We start from the raw sequence: 16,449 nt of genomic DNA, 5'->3' as shown, positions 1-16,449 counted from the left end.
AAAACTGAACGTTGCTTGTGACGTGTACGTCATTCCCGAAGCCTGATCATCAAAAATCACAATATTTCAAAGTGACACATTTCAGCAATTGGTTAAAACCCCTGGATCCATTCAGTTGAAGGATTTCTCAGTCTGGTGAACAGCGCTGAAGGCAGAAGCAGAGACCTGGCAGAGCCACCACCTACACCATACTACCTTTCACAGAGAAGACACAAGGCAAAACTATTATAACAGCTACTGCCTAAAGTTACAGGCAGAGAAAGGTTCACAAAGAAAGGCTTTATCTTTCTATAAGTGAATGTGAAACCCTCGTGTGGCTGAATCACGTTGTGAACAATGGGATGGTGAGATGCTTTCCTGAGTTAGTAAAGGCAAATGGTTGTGCTACCGGCTTAAACGCAGCTGGGAGACAACAGAAGACCAGAGAATCACAGAATGTCCTGGTTTGGAAGGTACACACAAGGATGGTCGAGTCCAACTCTCTGGAAGGGCACAGCTTGTAACCGGGAACCAGTCAGGAACAAGCCCCGCTGAGCACCCGCTTGCAATCTGGGAGAATAAAAGCACTGATCATAGTGAAGAGAAGCTGCTAAATTAATGTACACTGTGATTAAGTTACACAAGATACCCATCATTAAGCAACTGACATGACAAATGCCTCCTGACCACCTGCAAAACGAGGATATTTTTCAAGTTTTAGATTGTTCTGCATGGCAAGAGGGAGACAGAAGACTGAGTGATACATTGTTTAGAAGAAGACTGCTTGGTTTCTATTTAACTAATAATTAATATTTCTATTGTAAGAAACGAAACAATTATAACTAACATCGATTATTTCTTAGTATAGATGTATGTAAAAATTTTCAAAAATTGTAATGCATATGTGATAATCATGTGAATATAAGCAACGCAAGAGCATCCAGCCTTTGCAGCACTGATGGAGGATAATCCCCAGCAATGATAAAATAAAGAATGCGCTTAACAGCATAATTGACTCCGCTGATCAGTTTATTTCTACGTTTCAATACAATACGTTCTCTCCACTCCTGGGACTTCATTGTCTCTTCACAGACCCCGCGGTGGATCCCTGGGACCCGCTAATTGCCCTGTGCACCCCAATAATGGCCCTGTGCACCTCGTTAATCGCCCTGTGCACCCCGTTAACGGCCCTTACTTGTTGAACACGGCGTTCAGCCATCCCCAGAAGGCTCTGCAAGCGCTGGGCACCAGCGGGCTCCGCCTGCACGCCGACGGGACGAGTTTTCCCCAAAGCATCACGTTCTTGAGGAAAAGGAGAGAGGGGGAACCGGGGTGTTGTTGGGAGCGGCCCGAGCCCGGGCTCCCCTCAGGGCCTCACCGGGGCTGTCAGCCCAGCAGCTGAGGGGAGGCCCCGCCGCCGCCCCAGGGCTCGCCCCGCCCGGGATCCCTCCCCCAGGGCTGCCCCTAAGGGCCAAGCCGGCGAGCCCGGCGGAGTTCGGCCCGGCCTGACCTTCCCCTCACGGAGCGACCGCGAAGGAGGAGCCGGGCCCGCCGGTCTCACCGCCCCCAAGATGGCGGCGGCGCTGGTTCGGCGGGCGGGCGGCGGGGCCGGGGCGCTGTGGCGGGGCCAGCGCCGCCAGCGCAGGTGAGGGAGCGGGGGTCCTGCCCCAGCCCCGCCGCCTCCTCCCGGGCGTAGGGCGCTCCCCGTGCCCCCTCAGAGCGGCCCTCACGGCGGCCGTGGGGCGCCGGGCCCGCCGCCCTCCCCTCAGGGTCGCGGCGGGAGCTGACGGGCCGTGTCTGTCTCCGCAGCACGTTCGACGTGGCGGTGGTGGGAGCGGGGATCGTGGGGCTGGCGGCGGCGCGGGAGCTCGTCCGGCGGCACCCTGCGCTGGCCTTCGCCGTGCTGGAGAAGGAGCGGGAGCTGGGTATGTGCTGGGGCTCCTCAGCCGCCGTGCGGGTTAGCAGGTGTGGGGCTGTCAGGAATCGTTCCTGAAACACGCGGCAAAATCTCGGTGTTGTGTGAGCACATGTGCAAAGGGGAGCTCAGATTTTGGGTGGGTGGCCAGGCTCTGTTCAGTGGTGTGCAACGGGCAGAGGGGCAACGGGCACAGACTGAAACACAGGAGGGTCCATGTGAACATGAGGAGAAACTTGTTTGCTGGGAGGTGCCAGAGCCTGGCCCAGGCTGCCCAGAGCGGGTGTGGAGTCTCCTGCTCTGAGACATTCAAACCCCCTGGACCCACCTGTGTGATCTGCTCTGTGACCCTGCGGGAGCAGGGGGGGTGGACTGGGGGATCTGCAGAGGTCACTTCAACCCAACCGCTCTGTGATTCTGTGACCAGCTGTGGGAGAGCATCTGCCCCGTCGCCAAAGGGGTGATGGATTGATGGATTCCCCCTGGGAAGAGCAGCTTCCCCCCCTGTCCCTGCCCTGACAGGAGGTTTCTTCCTCCCTTTGCCCAGGACACGTCCTGCGGTGGAGAAGCAGAGCTGCCATCAGTCTGCACTTCGCTGCTGGGACTTCAAGTTAGGACTTCACAGTTAAGAGAGACTGAATGTTGCCGCTTTGTTTGGAAGCAGCGGGTCTAGCCAGCCCAGGGCTCCTGCAGCAGTTGGTATTTGGGGAGAAGGACAAGCAGGGTGAACAGCTCCAGTGAGGAGCAGTGCAGGTTCAGGTCCTGTTTATTCCTGCACAGAGGCAGAGAGGATGAGCTGAGAATCGGTGCCAGGACGGCTTTTTGGAGGGGCAGGAGGAAAGGAGTGAACAGCAAACAGCGATGGTTGGTCCACACAGAGGCAGGCTGGGGAGCAGAACTGCTTAAGAATGTCTGAAAGGTGCTGGTCAAAATAAGACGTATGAGGCCAAGCTCTTGCTTTAACTGGCTCCATCAGCCAGGCTATATGTTGCTCTTCATATCACACACTTATGTTATGAAAGTGGCTTTTTATCCCCAAGATGGGACATACATGAACTTCTTAACAGTTGTGTGAGCACAAAGCAAGAATGACCTGTGGGAGTCAATATGTTAAAAGGGGGAACCCGCCCAAATTCCTTCAATAAAAATGTTTATGATATTTTTCAGCTCTATTTTACTTAGTTACAAAGACGCAATAGCAACCTAATCCAGTTCACAAATGCTTGTAAAGCATCCTAAGAAACGGAAGGTTACACAGACTTTAAGTGAGGCCCTTAAGGATGCTTTTCATTTTAAAATCAAATTTCTTAATTTTAACATGTAGAAAATTTTGTTTGATTGGCCTGTAGTTGTTGCTCTTGGAGGAAAAACTTGTGACGTTGTTGTTTTCTTTTCCTTCCTGTTGATTAGATGCGTTGCAAGCTGTGATGGTTTATTATTAACTAGCTCTTGCTTTATCAGTGGTTTTTAGCCTTTTGAGACCAAGGGAGGAATTGTGTTTGCTCTGCAGTTCCCTCATTTGAGCACCTCTTGTAACACCGGCTTAGGGCAGGACCTCAGATTACTCACTCCTCTGACAGCTGAAGTGATTGAGGTACAAGCCAATCATGGAACGTGTATTTTAATAACATATTTTTATTTCTATTTAGCGCATCACCAGACTGGACACAACAGCGGTGTGATTCACAGTGGAATTTACTACACGCCCGGGTCTCTGAAAGCCAAGCTGTGTGTGCAGGGTGCAGCCCTCTGCTACGAGTACTGCGACAAGAAGGGAATACCCTATAAACAGTGTGGGAAGGTACAGGAACTGCTGCGTGTTCTTTACCTTTGGAAACGGAGACTGCATCATGTCTGTTACAATGTATAGCACAGGCCTGGTAGGGGTCTTTCTCCCAAGAGATGAGTTTCTGCGACACTTTTCCTGCAGGATGAATGTGCCTTTTTGGTTTATTTTTTCCAGCAACTCTAATCAGTTTCTTTTCTGGACCTAAATAATAATTCTCCATATCTGGGGGCTGAGGTGCAATACCCCAGGAGCAACACCCCTGTAGGGCCATGAGCTCCACAGAGGCTCTGGGTGTGTGCGTGCTGTGCTTCTTGGCTTGTCAGGCTTTGAAAAGACACGGTGACTTCAAAACAGCTCCAGGTGTCACCCAGCTCCATGGATTTATGCCGTCTTGCCTCCAGCGGACACAACCCGAAATGCTGGGACAGAAGAGCGGCTGTACTGGTTCAGCTTGGGCTCTGCCCAGCCCTGTGTCCTGTTTCTGGAAATGTCTGTAAACAGAGACTCGGGGAGGAATGGGAACAGGACAAGCGAATTATTAATTCTCCCAGCTCCCACCTGTTTTCAGCTCAGGTGGTTTTCTGAGGCTGATCCGTTTTGTCTGTAGCGACTCGCAGTGGATTTCCCTTCCGAGGTTTTTCCATTAAAAGCTTTTGTGCCAGAGCATGCTTTGAGCAGTTGCAGAGATCAACAACCCACAGTGTCAAGAGTTCCATCGTTTTGAAACTGTCTCCTACAAGCTTCATCTGATGGCCCCTAGCCCTTGTGTTCGAAGAGGTGGTGAACACTTCACCTGTGCTCACAATTTCCAAGTTGCTGATAATTTTATATTCCCTCCTCCCCCAAAGTCGTCCCTTCCAGCTTAGTCTGCTCAGCCATTCTTCTTAGTGAAGCTTTGTCTTGACTCTCCCCCCCGTCTTTGTTTTCTGAACCATTTCTAGTTTAATGCGTCTTTGATACAAGGTGAGGACCGCAACTGTGCACAACATTTGAGGTGCAGTCAGACTCTGGATTTTTGCCGCGAAATAGTAGAATTCTCTGAATTATCCTGCATCCTTTTCCTAGTTGTTCCTAACTGTCCGTTTAGGGTTTTTCAGCTGTCACTGCATATTGAGCTGATGTTTCCGTTGGGCTGTCTGTCCTAACCCCAACAAGATGTTAGTCCTGAGTGATAACTTTAAACAGGGATTCCATCGTGTTATACATGAGGCTAACCCTGATTTTAATATGATCATCATTTCACATTTATCTACATTGAATTTCATCTGCCATTTTGTTAGTCGCTCGTTCACCTCGGAATGTCCCTCTGCAGTTCTTCACAGCCAACTCATCTGAACCACCCCGAGTCGCTTTTAACCATCACCGACTGTCTCACCCCCCTTCCAGGTTGCTCAAAATCATCTTGGGCAGCGTGAGCCTTTCTGTGAGCTGAGAGCTGGGTGCAGATCGCCCCCGGATCCGGAGTGCAGAGCAGAGATTCCTGGATGTGGCAGTGTTGGCGGGCCGTGCACCACAGAATCAAAGAATCATTTTGGCTGGAAAAGACCCTTAAGATCATCAAGTGCCACTGCCCCATGTCCTGAGAAACTCATCTCCATCTGTTCAACCCTCCAGGGCTGGTGACTCCAGCACTGCCCTGGGCAGCCTGTTCCAATGCCCCACAGCCCTTTGGGGAAGAAATTGTTCACCATATGCAGTCTGGACCTCCCCTGGTGCAACTTGAGGCGGTTTCCTCTCATCCTGGTGCCGTTTGTCCTGGCCTGGCTGTGTTCCTGCTGATCACAAGATGGCACTGTGGATTTGTGCAGCTGGACACCTCCAGTTCCAAGCCTGTTCTTAACTCAAAGCACCCAGAGACTTGCTCTGTAGGCGTCAGTTTGAGCTTGGGCAGGGCTGGCACTGACCCAGTAGCGTTGTTGGTGCTTTGCTGATGCTGAATTTGTGCGTGTTGCCTCCCTCAGCAGAGTTCATCCCAGGGAAGGTGATGTTGAGGCTTTACGGCTTGTTTTACACAAAGCAACTCCAGGCTTGGAGAACTTGGTGCTTTCTCAAGGCAAAGCTGCCGGTGTTGTGAGGCCTGAGCCGGGTCTGGCAGTAGAACGGTCTGTGCAAACCTGCACAGGTAACTCACAGTCTGGATAAACCTTGTGTGGTAATTGTGAGCTGACTACACGGTGAAATGAAGCTGCTGCAGTTCAGTTTAGACACCACGTCAGAACACACCCCTGCTCTAACAGTACTGAGACAATTTGAGATTTGTACATCTTGGGTTAAACTCAGTTTTATTTTTGGAAGCATCCCAGTGGCTTTTAAAATCGTATTCTCTTTCACGTTCAGATTTGTAGTCTCTGGTACTTCTAGCAAATATTATATTATCCACCGATAATAACTTAAGCTACATTTCTTTTTCACTCTTCTTCATATATTATATACATATATGTAAGTATTTATAGAATCTTGTGCAACTAATGGCACAAACCACATTTTTCTCCCCTGGAATTATAATTTACTATTTGCTCATTCACTTGTTAGCTTGGACTTGGTGCCAAACCTGAGCTGGCCTTGTGTTTTGCTGACCGGTGTGCCTTGTTATCTTTCCTGAAGCTCATCGTAGCTGTTGAACAAGATGAAATCCCGAGGCTCAAAGCTCTGTACGAGAGAGGGCTGCACAACAACGTCCGAGGGCTCAAACTCATCGGAGCAAAAGAAATACAAGCCAAAGAACCCTTCTGCAGGGTAAGGGGTTTGTGTATTTTTATTTGGTGTATAAGGCCTTGGTTTCTCAGTTGATGTTATTTTAAAATTTAACATAAATATGTTTCCAGCGTTTTTATTCCCCCTTCTCTTTGCAGGTGTTCACTTGTCTGGTTTTGTGGTTGATAGGCAGATTTTCCTTTGCCTACGTTAGAGCTGCTATATCTGAGTTTGTGCTGAGATGATTCTGCTCCTTCCCCCTAAAATTAATTAATTTATAATAAAGCTTGATAGTGCAGAAATGAAAATCCCATCTGTAAGCGTGGATTTGGATCAAGCCAGTTTCAATCCAGTTGCTTCTACACACGTGGCTGTTATGTAGCGCTTCTCAGCCTGTTTATTTTTCCAGCAGGGGAAATGTGTGTAGTTTCTGGAATACAGCTTTGTTATTTAGTATATCTTTGGTTGAGAGGAAAACCTGCCTAGAAATGATCCCACGCTGTTTCATCTGTAGCTGCGTTGCTTTCGAGCTGCTCACTGCTTTCGAGCGGCGGTAGCTACAGACAAAAATTTCCTGCAGCAGAATAGGTTTTATCTTTCTTTTTTGTCGTACACATTTTGTGTCCGTTCCTTAAAGCGTTCACGCTCCAGCTGAGCATTTATTGCTGCAAATGAGTAGATTCAGATGCATCTCACTTCGTTTGCTCTGGTTTGCTGGGCTGAGTCCTTTCCTCCTAAGCAAACGGAACTTGAGTGGTGTTATATTATAAAATATTGCACTACATCAAGTGGGGAGGAAGGTTTAGTGTAAAGATACAGTTTTACCGACCGTTCTGGTCATCGTGGGCATGTAAGTGGCCCCTGGTATTGTCATATCTGAGCAGCTGACAGTCTTTTAGTGTCACTACACTTGCAGCATCTCCCTGAGATAAAGCAGTCCTGCTATCCCTTATTTTACAGCCAGAACTAGGAAAGTGTTGTGGTGCCGTTTAACATGATAAAAACTGTGTGAGAAACCAAACCTTTTTGATATAAAGAAAGTAAAACGCCTCTGAGAAACATTAACAAATCTAGTGACACGCTGGACTTGCTTTCTGCCAGGACAAGGATGGGCTGTTGTCCAGCTCGGAGGGGACTTTCCTCTCTGGTTGCAAGGCCCGAAGTGTTGAGATGAAATCACTGATCTTTTACCGCATCTGTGCATCAGGTAGAACTCCCAAGTGACCACTCGAAGGTGGAATCGCATAGTGTATGGTGAAAAATCAGCACGTATTAGCTGAAGCCGAGGTAACCCGTTTTATCATTAAGTTCTCTGTCAGCAAGACTTGTTTATGCTGTAGTTATGTGATCACTTAATCCACTTGAAGTAGTTTTCTCCATACTAGTTGTCAGCGAACAGTGGCAATGCACATTATTCCATGTGAAATATTCTCTGTATTGAGGAGCAACACCCAGCCCTCACTTTTCTTCTGTATCTTAATACTGTTCTAGGGGCTGATGGCCCTTGATTCGCCATACACTGGCATTGTGAATTACAAACAAGTGGCGCAGTCCTACGCTGAGGATTTCCAGGAAGCAGGTGGGACCGTCCTGACTGATTTTGAAGTGACAGACATGGAGATGGCTAAAGAAAGCCCTTCAGGAAGTGAAGACGGTAAGGCAGGTTTTATTACCCCCGTTTACTCCAGTTCTGCTGAAGAGAACATGTTTCTGAACCTTTTTCTTCCCCCTGCAGGCAGGTCATCCTTCAACTGAAACATTTAAAGCTGATGAAAGCAAATTATAGTAAAATAGAGGAAGAAGGTTGTTCTCTCCGACTAAAATCAGATTTAGCTGGATATTGCATGTTTAATCTTGTGATAGTGCTTTATCTTAAAAGGCAGGTTGGATCTGTGCTAGTACACATATGGAAGAATAAAAACCACCTATTAATTCATAAATACAGTTGTGCCCAACAGCATCAGTTATGTCCACAGCTTGAATATATTCTGTGTCCGAACCCTTCGTTGTGACAAGCTGCTTGTTCTGTCAGTTTTCTGTTTTATTAATTCCTTCTCTTGTCTAATTCTGTTCCAGGACTGAACTACCCAGTCGTTGTTAGGAACTCAAAGGTAAGAAGTAAGCTGATGATTTATTGCTTCGTAGGAAGCCGTTACTCCTTTTCTTAAGAATGTTTGTTTAGTCCTGGTGGCTTAATCAGCCTCTCTAAAAAAATGAAACAGCTGCCGTGCAGTAACATGATCACCGTCATCTAGGGCTGCTTTTATAAAACAACTGCAATCAGTTCTTAACTATGAGCACGTTCACATTTTACTGTGCACTGGGACTAATAATGAAAGCCCAACTTTCTGCTGCTGAACTTAGGTTTAACTGTACATGTCCCTTATCTTCTTTATGTGCACATTCTTACGCTGCTTGTTTCCAAGGCCTCCTTTTATGACTTATTCATTTGGTGAGAAACACCTATTTTCATGTTTGCTTTTGGCCTTTGGCATCTATACAAATGATAAGGAGGCATTTAGAATCATTTTATTACCAGAAAGCCACAAGCTAATTTAGTAAAGCATATACTGATGTCATTCCTGCAAGGCAGTTAATACTGCATGGGTGGTAGTCAATGGTGCGGAGTCCAGTTGGAGGCCAGTATCCAGTGCAGTGCCTCAGGGGGCAGTGCTGGGGCCAATATTATTCAATATATTCATTAACGATTTGGACAGAGTGCACTATCAGCAAGTTTGCTGATGACACCAAGCTGGGAGGAGTGGCTGACACACCAGAGGCTGTGCTGCCATCAGAGACCTGGACAGGCTGGAGAGTTGGGTGGGGAATAACCTGATGAAATTTAACAAGGGAAAGTGTAGAGTCCTGCACCTGGGCAGGAACAACCCCAGGTTCCAGTATAAGTTGGGGAATGACCTATTAGAGAGCAGTGTAGGGGAAAGGGACCTGGGGGGTCCTGGGGACAGCAGGGTGACCATGAGCCAGCACTGGGCCCTTGTGGCCAGGAAGCCAATGGTACCTGGGGTGGGTTAGAAGGGGGTGGTCAGTAGGTCAGAGAGGTTCTCCTGCCCCTCTGCTCTGCCCTGGGGAGACCACACCTGGAATGTTGTGTCCAGTTCTGGGCCCCTCAGTTCCAGCAGGACAGGGAACTGCTGGAGAGAGTCCAGCGTAGGGCAACAAAGATGATTAAGGGAGTGGAGCATCTCCCTTATGAAGAAAGGCTGAGGGAGCTGGGGCTCTTTGGAGGAGACTAAGGGGGGACCTCATTAATGTTTATAAATACATAAAGGGTGAGTGTCACGAGGATGAAGCCAGGCTCTTCTCGGTGGCCAACAATGATAGGACAAGGGGTAATGGGATCAAGCTGGAACACAAGAGGTTCCGCTTAAATTTGAGAAGAAACTTGTTCCTGGTGAGGGTGGCAGAGCCTGGCCCAGGCTGCCCAGGGGGGTTGTGGAGTCTCCTTCTGTGCAGACATTCCAACCCGCCTGGACACCTTCCTGTGTAACCTCATCTGGGTGTTCCTGCTCCATGGGGGGATTGCACTGGATGAGCTTTCCAGGGCCCTTCCAGTCCCAAACATACTGTGATACTGTGGAAATGGAGTGGTCACCTTTGAGAATATCTGGATGCTTCTTTTGGGCAAAAAATAGAAGAATACATTTTAAAAAACCAACCTCACTCCCCCTCAATAATTTTTTAAGTTGGTGCTGCTGCCTTCTTGTTCTATTTCTGCTCTTTCATTAAAAAGTAACTTCCTAAATCTTGTTGGATTCTTCTCCCTCCTTCTGAAAGTACGGTTGGTTTTCTTGCTGGTCTCGACTCATTTTCTTCCAAAGCTTGTAGGTGACGGGTGGATTTTTTTAGTAGATATGTTGAATTTTTGTGCGTTTTGTTGTCCTTTTTGTTAATATTTTTATTCCACAGGGTGAGGAAATCTACTGTCGGCACATCGTGACCTGCGCAGGGCTTTACTCAGACCGCCTGTCTGAGATCAGCGGCTGCAGCCCCGAGCCTCGGATCGTTCCCTTCCGCGGAGATTATTTGCTGCTGAAACCTGAAAAGTCCTATATGGTTAAAGGAAATATTTATCCGGTACGTACCGTCCTACTTGTCTTTCACAGTGTACCCTAAGAACTGCTAAAACTACAGAAATAAGCGCAATATTCCACCGTTACTTCTGTTAGACCGCGGATAGTGATGCACAACATATGGACACAGATTTAGTTGCTTTCTGACAGGACAGCTTGTTTTTGTTAATTCTTGAGGAACAGGTAAAAGTGCCATAGGGGAAATGATTGCCAGTTGTTTTTGTGTGTGTGTTTTTTAATAGGGGAAATAGTTAAGCATTTAGCACAATAGCCACGTGCCAACAAAAACCTGCCTTCTTTCTTTACGTTATAAAATCTATAGGCAGGATTGAGAAGCCAGTGAGGGCAACAGTAAATAACGATTGACTTAGACATAGAGTTTAGTCTTGCGTGCTAATACGCAAAGCTCAGATTTAACTATTTGCCTCTCAATCTCATCTTTGAATTAGCACCTTCCAGCCTCCGAATTTTTTCGTTATGGCCAAATATTGGGACTAAGATTAGAAGACAGCGCAACTCTTAGTGATGCCACCAGAAATGCAGTGTAGTTTGTGGAGTAGTTGCACTAAGTGTCCAAAGTATTACAAGCATGTTTTAATGGGAAAATCAATGCGCTATATGCAGGAAAGGAGCATATCTTAAAGCACTTTTAAGTCACAATGACACTGTTGTTTTGAGAAATACCCAATAGTTGCTGATTTTCAGACTATAACACAATCACCTCTGTAGGCATCTTTTCTAAATAGCTCAAGCTTTCAAAGTCCTAGCACATGAAAAGGGTTTGGTATTTCATACTTGTCTCTACATATAGCTTATTTCTTATTTCTGGTTCAGCCTTTGCGCACAATTACACAGAATTCCATTCGCAAACAAAAACCAAACTGCAGATCCTTACTATTAGCATTACTCAGGCTTGCTAACTGCGCGTTGTTTTGAGCAACACCGGAATGGGGAGGTTTTCCTAATATTTTATAACCTATTTTATCGCAGTATAATTACTACCGGTGAATAACATCAGTGTGTCATCGGTTTTGTTGTGGCTTGATTTATATCCTGAGAAACCATGTCCTTTTTTCTGTTTGCTTTGCTTTTACCTGAAATGCAGTTTTCCTTGGCCCTGCTCTGTTGTTCAGCATTTAAAATTACAGATGTGCTTTAACTGCAGACTTAACAAGCAGAAAATCCAGCACAGGAGCCAATTGTGTGGTTATAAGACTTGAATTTTGTTGTAGTGATTGGAAATAAAATGGCAAATTTCCTTCCTTTTTCACGTGTTCATTTAGAAATAGTTATTTCCATTATAGGGAGGACAACCCCTTGGCTGTGTTTTGGGTTGTTTCAATGACTCTCTCACACAATAAACTGTAAATGTCCGTACTTTCCCCCTCACAAATGTTTTCCTGGATGAGTTTGGTGACTCGAGTGGTTGTGTGGCTGTTTCTCTGACCCGGTTTGTAACATCTGTAACAGCTGTCGTGTCCCGCTTTAGGTTCCCAATCCTCGATTCCCTTTCCTGGGATTTCATTTCACGCCGAGGATGGACGGCAGCGTTTGGCTCGGTCCTAACGCAGTGCTGGCCTTTAAGCGAGAGGGCTACAAATGGCTCGACTTCAGCGCTGGAGAGTTTTTAGATGCTGTAACCTACAGGTAATATCTTGTCTTTTTCCCTGCCGAGCGCAGTTATTTAAATGTCAGCTTGTGACTCCATGGAAGCCAGTTGTCAAAACGCCAAGTTCTTGGTGTGTTTAAGACAGCTGTGCTGATGAGGGTGGACTTCTCCAAGACATTTGACTTCATGTGATCTTATATTTGAATTTTCATCAACTCCCAAGACGTGTTGCAGCTGGTCGGAGAATGTGGCTGCTCATCAGAAGGTGCTTTTGGGCCGTGTTGCTACTGATGGAGCTTTTCCAGGACTGGTTTTGGTCCAACGCAGGGGAATATTTTAATCAACCTAGACGGTGCAATTAAAATACCTGCAGAGGATGCTCGGAAGAGAGAACACAGAGTGGTCTGAATTGCTGTGTCAAACTTAATTTGGGCATCAATATATATTTAAAAACTGTCCAAGTAGTAGGGAAATACATTAAGGGCCATGAATGCAGGCGGGGAAGCTGCATCTAAGAAAGCACGTCATAGGAATTAGGAATCATTACTGAAATTGCAAACTTAAACAGTATCTGTAGAAGTTGAGAGAAATGTTGCTTCGTTTTGAGTGGCTGGACAGACTGTTACCAAGTGCTCAATTTTGGAAATTAGACTCGGAAAAAGAATGTGAAAATATTAGGGAGTATCCAAGGAGAGGCTGCGCAACAGGTCAGGGAACTGGAGAACAGCTTTCTGGCAAACAACTCAACTTAATGCAGTTTATTGAAGAGTTGCAAGTATCTTGATTGTTGTCTATAGATTTTTGCACTGGAAGACTTGAGGAAAGCAAAGCGAGCGAACAAGATTAGCAAAGACACAGCAAGATTCCTTGAGTGAGAGCTGAGCGGTTAGGAGCGTGACGATCTTTTCAGAATGTTTGTGGGAAAACGTCTCAAGCGTCGTGTCCGTCTCCCCTGCTCCGTGTGGGTTTTCAGTCTCTTGCCGTTTGACAGAACCAGAGAAAAATCCCGGGCTTAGGAAGGACCGGAGTTCAGAGCTAAGCCTAAGGATCGTAGGTGCCGCGCTACAGCTCTGTGAACAAGGTTTGTTGAAACAGGGAAGGACAGACATGTTTCCCAAGTAGAAAGCACTGATCGCAGTACTGATGTTGGGAATGGGAACTTCGGCCACGCAGTTGCATTTGCTGCTTTCTTAGCGTTAGTTTGACATTTACTGTGCAAGGTTTGTTCTTCCCACGGTGATTTTTTTGTTGTTGCTCTCAACAGTGGTTTGTGGAGGCTTGTGCTGAAGAACTTGTCTTACGGACTGAGTGAGGTGTACAGAGCGTGCTTCCTCAGCGCTCAGGTGAAGGAACTCCAGAAGTTCATCCCTGAGGTCACCGTCAATGACGTACTCAGGTAAAGACAACACCCAGGGGCTTGTTCATCTCTCTTTTTAACCAGTAGCAAGAATTGCGTTAGCTTACTCCCTTCCTCCCCCAAAATATGCTGCCAAATCATGGAAGTATTCAGATGTGAAATTCACAGTTGTGACATTCACAAAATAATAAAAAGTCTTTATCCTAGTGACACGTTCAGTAGCTTGAACACAATCTGAGTTCACAAAGAAGGCAGAACACTGATGAAATTTGGAGGGGAAGCCGGACTGTGAGCTGCTGCTGTGCGAACGTTGACTTAGTGTAGTCATCTCAATAAAACTGTATTCGGCTTCTTACTGTGTGGAGAGAGAAACTAATTTGAAGGAGTTTAGAAATGCTGAGGAACTGAAGAGACTCATTAGGAAAGATGAGGCGCTGAAGTGAGTAGAGGTGGGTTTAACTGTCCAGACATTTGCAGGGAGAAAATTCAGAATAAGAAAAGCTTGCGCGTGGTGAAAGGGAGTTACTCAGCTCAGGCAATACAACATGGGCACGAAAAGCATGTCTGACAAGGCTTGCTAGTTCAAAACAAAGGGTTTCCTTTGTGAAATCACAGTTCATTTTCTGACTTTAGAAAACGTTTTCTTTCCGATGGTGAGCTCCTCCTTTTCTCTTGCAGGGGTCCATCCGGAGTGAGAGCTCAAGCACTGGACAGCGATGGAAACTTGGTAGATGACTTTGTATTTGACGGAGGCAGTGGAGATATTGGAAGCAGAATCCTTCATGTCAGAAATGCCCCTTCTCCTGCTGCTACCTCCTCCCTTGCCATCGCAAAAATGATCGCGGATGAAGTGAAGCAAAGATTTGAATTATGAATGATGGACGGGCGTAGCGCGTGGAGCAGCTTGTCTGTGTTGAATGAACTCTGCAGCCTTTAACGACAAAGATAAAACGTGTTGCTTGCGAGATCGGCGCCGGTACAGCTGTGCGGTGCAAAAGCGGCGTTCGAAATGTTCACCGTCGCCGTTCCACGGCTTCTCGGCTTCATGAACAAAGGAGTTAGGGGGCGTTTCGAGACCTGACGCGGTGCCACCGCCTGCAAGGAGGCAGCAAACGGCCCCGTTGGCAGTAGAGGTTTGAACACCTGCATCCTTGAATCGCCAGCACGAGGCGAGGGGCTCCCAGCACCGCACTGGGCTTTTCGATGGAGCCAGAGGAGCCTCTGAGGTGGGGTTGCCCACACGCACTCCCCACGGCTCTGCTCTAAACGTTGTCTCCTCCTCCGCTCTGCAGAGGCGGTCGGTCCTCTGGACACCTCCAGGCATGGAGGGGTTCACTGTGCGCTCCTCTGTGACTCCCATCGGTTTGGAGTCTACAGGCCCCTGGCTTATACCGAAGTGATGGAGATGGATAAGCCCCACTTAAGGGTTCTGCTGATAAGGAATTAAGGGCTTTATCAGAGACTGAAAACAATATTCAGGGCCTTCTACATGAACGTAGAGTATTTCAGAGAAAAATAAGCCTCACAACAGATTACCAAATCCAAGTCAATTTAGATGTGCAATTCAGATACGCTATCTGATCACTGTCTCCATTTTGTTAAAGAGCTGAAATTAAAATGTATATGTAAACAATCATGTTTCATTTCACTGAAATTTGGGAAGTCAGCACCAACCAGAAACTACCTCCATGGGTTTTGGTTTTGTTTCTTCCTTTGAATACCGGTAGCGCAAAAGGAGTTTATCTCTGCGCAGCGCGTTGAGCGGCCCCATGGAAATGGTCTTTGTAAAAGGCGATGTGGAGGGAGGGAAGGCCCAGAAGCCTGGTGAGTTGAGCCACTGCACAGTCTGCCCTCGCAGTCAGGAGGGGCTCCCGTTACCCAGGAGGGAGCTGAGGAAGCACCGGTTACTCTGCCGAACCCTTATGGCTATCTGAAGCCTTATCAAAGATGCTTCTGGGGGAGAGTCCGTGTGGAGAACATGCTTTAAACTGCAGAGCAATGTGCAACAAGTCGGGCACTAAGGTAACCGAGCAGCTCGCTGGGTTCTGCATAATTGCTACAAAAAGAATTACGTGGCCCCAGGGACAAAGTGCTTGAGAATACTGTTAAAGCAGATGTTCGCAGGATGTTGGGTAATACAGATAATTGTGGGTAGTTTGCTACCAGGCAATTTGCCATACTCTGTATTTTTTTAAAGCTATTTTCTGTACTGATGTGCACAGGGAGTGTGTTACATGTGTCAGGTGTGCTAGCTGATGGTTTCACTGCACAGAGCTGAGCTGCTTTTCAGGGGAAAAGGGCTTAACCTGTTCATTTCTTTTATAATTTTTTTTCCTCGTGACATCTGCTTTACCACCAAAGTGACTCCTGTATAATGGCAACCTGGAAATGCAAATAATAAGCCCTTCAGAGCAGAGCTTTGTTCGTTATTCTTAGCCACAGCGACACTAGACAGAGGTTGAGGTGCTCCGAGTGTAAAACGCCACGCGGCTGCGTAAAAGCGACGTCTTCACAATGGAACAATCGTATCTGCGCTCCCCACCGCAAGTGTTGCCTATCAACAGTAAATACTACAAAAGGATTGCAAAAGCAGCTTCTTCCCACATGAGGTGTGGCCCTGACATGTATTAACAGAATAAAGACCATTAAAATGTAAAGCAGTCAGATACTACGGTGAGTCTGCAGTCAGCACATTTAACTGTGCAGCCTTGCTGTGCTTTTTACTCTCAGGAGATGATTATTTGGGGGTAGAGTTTAACTGAAGCTTTTAAATGATGGATCTTTGTGTAGCATTCTGTGAAATATTTGTATTTTTAGAGATAAAGTTATAAACCTTTTTTTTAAAGGAAGAGCTTCAGAGGATTATGATCATGGGGTTTCATGTATGAATCTTGTTGCCCACAAAGTGCGAAAATGCGTGAATATATTTTCCAAAAGGGTCTAATTCACTTGGGTGGCTTTAATAACTGCACCTTTCTCTGTTATGATTAAAATAGTGCGGTGGTTGGTTTTTAA

The 16,449-nt window shown here is 46.7% G+C and overlaps 2 protein-coding genes across 6 annotated transcripts in view; one reads left to right on the top strand and one right to left on the bottom strand.

Annotated features, from left to right (window-relative positions):
* DMAC2L (distal membrane arm assembly component 2 like) overlaps positions 1-1,623 on the bottom strand; it is a 4,862-nt gene extending 3,239 nt beyond the window's left edge. Inside the window, exons 1-2 of the mRNA XM_065063048.1 lie at positions 1,490-1,623; positions 1,175-1,281 (exon numbers count right to left, since the gene is read on the bottom strand). Coding sequence (XP_064919120.1) covers positions 1,175-1,275 — 101 coding nt within the window. The 5' untranslated portion in view covers positions 1,276-1,281; positions 1,490-1,623. The remainder of the gene's footprint in view (positions 1-1,174; positions 1,282-1,489) is intronic.
* Positions 1,489-16,449, top strand: L2HGDH (L-2-hydroxyglutarate dehydrogenase). 5 transcript variants are annotated; one of them, XM_065063039.1, is made up of 10 exons: positions 1,489-1,624; positions 1,789-1,904; positions 3,544-3,695; positions 6,288-6,419; positions 7,869-8,031; positions 8,454-8,488; positions 10,305-10,472; positions 11,958-12,115; positions 13,342-13,473; positions 14,113-16,449. In XM_065063039.1, the coding sequence occupies exons 1-10, from the start codon at positions 1,551-1,553 to the stop codon at positions 14,306-14,308; spliced, it is 1,326 nt and encodes a 441-aa protein (XP_064919111.1). In that variant the 5' UTR covers positions 1,489-1,550; the 3' UTR covers positions 14,309-16,449. The 5 variants fall into 5 exon arrangements, with proteins under 5 accessions (XP_064919111.1, XP_064919116.1, XP_064919114.1 ...); XM_065063044.1 differs by lacking the exon at positions 1,789-1,904 and having other exon boundaries at positions 1,528-1,624; XM_065063042.1 differs by lacking the exon at positions 1,489-1,624 and having other exon boundaries at positions 1,790-1,904; positions 3,544-4,646.

Source organism: Columba livia, chromosome 5 (genome assembly GCF_036013475.1).
Source record: "Columba livia isolate bColLiv1 breed racing homer chromosome 5, bColLiv1.pat.W.v2, whole genome shotgun sequence".
In the NCBI taxonomy this organism is placed as follows: Eukaryota; Metazoa; Chordata; class Aves; order Columbiformes; family Columbidae; genus Columba; species Columba livia.
The sequence above is the reverse complement of the archived record's forward strand: the minus strand, read 5'-3'. Positions and strand labels throughout refer to the sequence as shown.